General features: G+C 33.9%; 1 protein-coding gene across 1 annotated transcript; it reads left to right on the forward strand.

Moving 5' to 3' along the window:
• Positions 1-559: 559 nt before the first annotated feature.
• LOC103309078 (piggyBac transposable element-derived protein 3-like) lies at positions 560-2,479 on the forward strand. The gene is made up of 3 exons (XM_008183652.1): positions 560-755; positions 1,152-2,204; positions 2,349-2,479. The coding sequence occupies exons 1-3, from the start codon at positions 560-562 to the stop codon at positions 2,477-2,479; spliced, it is 1,380 nt and encodes a 459-aa protein (XP_008181874.1).
• The last annotated feature ends 373 nt before the right edge of the window (positions 2,480-2,852 follow it).

A 2,852-nucleotide genomic window follows, 5' to 3' on the forward strand; every position in this document is an offset into this window, starting at 1 on the left:
ACTTGCACCGATACACGTTTTTAAACCAAAAACACAAATACCTATAAATGTGTTTGACCTCTTAAAGCACATTGAAAACACCGTACTAACCTCTTCATGCATATTGGTATCATACGATACCATAACATATTATAGCGGGAAAATAATTTAGATTACATTATTATTTACAACCAATTGGATCAACCGATTATCAACACATATAGTTTTTATTCCATGAAATATTTCATGTCTCTCATATCATACAGTTATATTATCAATGATTGAAAATTATAATACGTGATTATGAAAAAATACAATTCTTGTCATGTTTGTTGTTAAGTTTTATTTATTTATAACTGTTGTTTCACTATATTTTAATATTTTTTAGTTTAGAAATAATTTTAAAGATTTATATTATCTATAGTTTTGTCGATTTTATATTAATATTACTTCGTAATACACACAAGTATCCATGGTATCATATGATACAACTGTGCATTTCAGGTACGTGAATATCACATTTTATTAAAAATTTGTATATTTCATTTTGGCTTTACATATGTCTTAGAAAATTAATAATATGAATTTAAATGACAAGGATATTGAGTATTTATTGGACTTTGACTTGCCAAGTGGTTCAGAGGCTAGTTTTTGTGACAGTGACGACGGTAATAATGATTCTGACGGTAATGATGATAATGCATTGTATGAACAAAATTACAATGATACTGAGGAAATTGTACATCCGACCCCTCAACCTATTGAAGACTTCCTGGGTAATATAAACAGCGAAACAAGGTATGAATATGATGATTTATCAGCTAGCATTTTTATTATGGATGCAAACGATGTAGATACCTATGAAAATTTTGTAAATAATATCAGACAACAATCGTAGCAACAAAATAATGTAGTAGAAAATAATACTTCTGTTGATGATGCATTTGCCTTAAGCCTTTCCACGTCCAGTGATAAAACTTACCCAGATAGTTCTAATTTGCATTACATTTGCACTACATTGCAAACTAAAAAATTAATAAAAAAAACTTTGCCCATCTTACCAAAAAAAAGAAAAACTAGAAGTTTTCCAGTAAGAAACATACGCACAAGCCCAATTAAAAAAACCAAAAGGCCCAAAGAAAAAAAGAAAACAACTAAAATATGGTTTTCAGGAAGAGATAACCAATTCACAGACTCAGTTCCTCCTTTTATTGGTAGTGAAAGAGTAAATATTGACACAAATGATAGGGCTACCCCTTATTCCATTTTTATTCAAATATTTACTGATGAATTATTTGAACTAATAAAAGTTGAAACCATAAGGTACACTGTTCAATGTGGGAAAGACAATTTTACCTTGTCCATCAAAGAATTAAAATTTTTTTTTGCTATCAATATAGCTATGACCTATATAAAATACCCAAACGTGCGGATGTATTGGTCTTCACAAGAAGGTTTGAGAATGAATTTGATAGCAGATGCCATGTCTTATAATAGATTTTCTGAAGTGAAGAGATATATTCATTTTGTGGACAACAGTGACCAGCTTAATACTGTCGACAAATATTGGAAAGTTCGATCTGTCATAGATATTTTGCATGAGTCTTTTCATGAAGCTACTTCAACTAGTGAGCACATTGCGATAGATGAAATGATGGTGCCATTCAAAGGAAAGAGTTATCTAAAACAGTATTTAAAATCTAAACCCAAGAAATGGGGTTTTAAAATATGGGTTCAAGCTAGTACAAATGGGTATGTACACTGTTTTGAAATGCACCAAGGCGCATCAATTTCAAAACGTTCAGAATTTGGTCCAATTGGTGATACTGTGATAAATATTTGTCATGCAATTCATGGAAACAATCACAAACTGTTTATGGACAATCTGTTTACATCTGTTCCACTGTTAAGAAAATTAAGATCATTCAATATATATGTCTTAGGAACACTTAGAATTAATAGAGTACATGGTATTGAAAATAATTTAGTTTCTGATAAATTGATGGAAAGAGGTTCTTGTTCCATTGCTACTTCAGACGATAACATAACAGTAGTTCGTTGGAAAAATACCAAATTGGTACATACAATATCCACATATGCAGGAGCTATACCTGAGGATACAACAATGCGTTATGATAGGAAAGATAGAAAAAGAATTGAAGTTACCAGACCTTTTAGTATACAAGAATATAATAAATTCATGGGTGGGGTGGACCTAATGGACCGTATGATTGCCCATTACCCTCATGGCTTTAAAAATAATAAATGGTATCTCAGAGTTTTTTTTCATTTTTTAAATGTAAGCATTGTCAATTCATGGATAATATACAGAGAACAATGCAGCGATATTCCTCTTCTTAATTTTAAAGCATCATTAGTTCTGACAATGCTTCAAATTGGCAAACATAGTGGGCCCAAAAGAGGAAGAAAGTCACTGTCACAGACACCACCAACAAAAAAAAGAAAGTTCCAGTCCCTGAAGTGCGATATGATGGTATAAACCATTATCCTGCGAAGACAACTAAAAAACAAGCATCCAGATGTAAAGATAATAATTGCACTTCCCGAACTAGGTATTTGTGTAAAAATGTGATTTCCCTGTTTGCCCAGAGTGTATGGAAAGTTACCATACCAAAACACCAGTAAAAATTTTGACGCGGTCCCGCGCAAAATCTGTTTGAATTCAAACAGCCTTTTGCGCGGAAGCCGCGCCGCGGCTTCTCAATCAAACCGCCAATCGACGACGGACGACGCCGGCGCGCGACACGCGCGCCTGGAACCGTCGGCCGGGCCGTCCAGCGAACCGGATTGTCAAGGCGCGCTCTCTCGTCTTCCCGACACCGTCCGGTACACACCCGAACCACACACACGTT

This window comes from Acyrthosiphon pisum, unplaced genomic scaffold (genome assembly GCF_005508785.2).
Source record: "Acyrthosiphon pisum isolate AL4f unplaced genomic scaffold, pea_aphid_22Mar2018_4r6ur Scaffold_21649;HRSCAF=24481, whole genome shotgun sequence".
Taxonomy (NCBI): domain Eukaryota; kingdom Metazoa; phylum Arthropoda; class Insecta; order Hemiptera; family Aphididae; genus Acyrthosiphon; species Acyrthosiphon pisum.

Coding starts and splice junctions, on each gene's coding strand:
- LOC103309078 (XM_008183652.1), top strand. CDS start 560: ATGAATTTAAATGACAAGGATATTGAGTATTTATTGGACTTTGACTTG. Junction 756..1,151: donor ACCTATTGAAGACTTCCTGG/GTAATATAAACA, acceptor TATGGTTTTCAG/GAAGAGATAACCAATTCACA. Junction 2,205..2,348: donor TGGGGTGGACCTAATGGACC/GTATGATTGCCC, acceptor TTAATTTTAAAG/CATCATTAGTTCTGACAATG.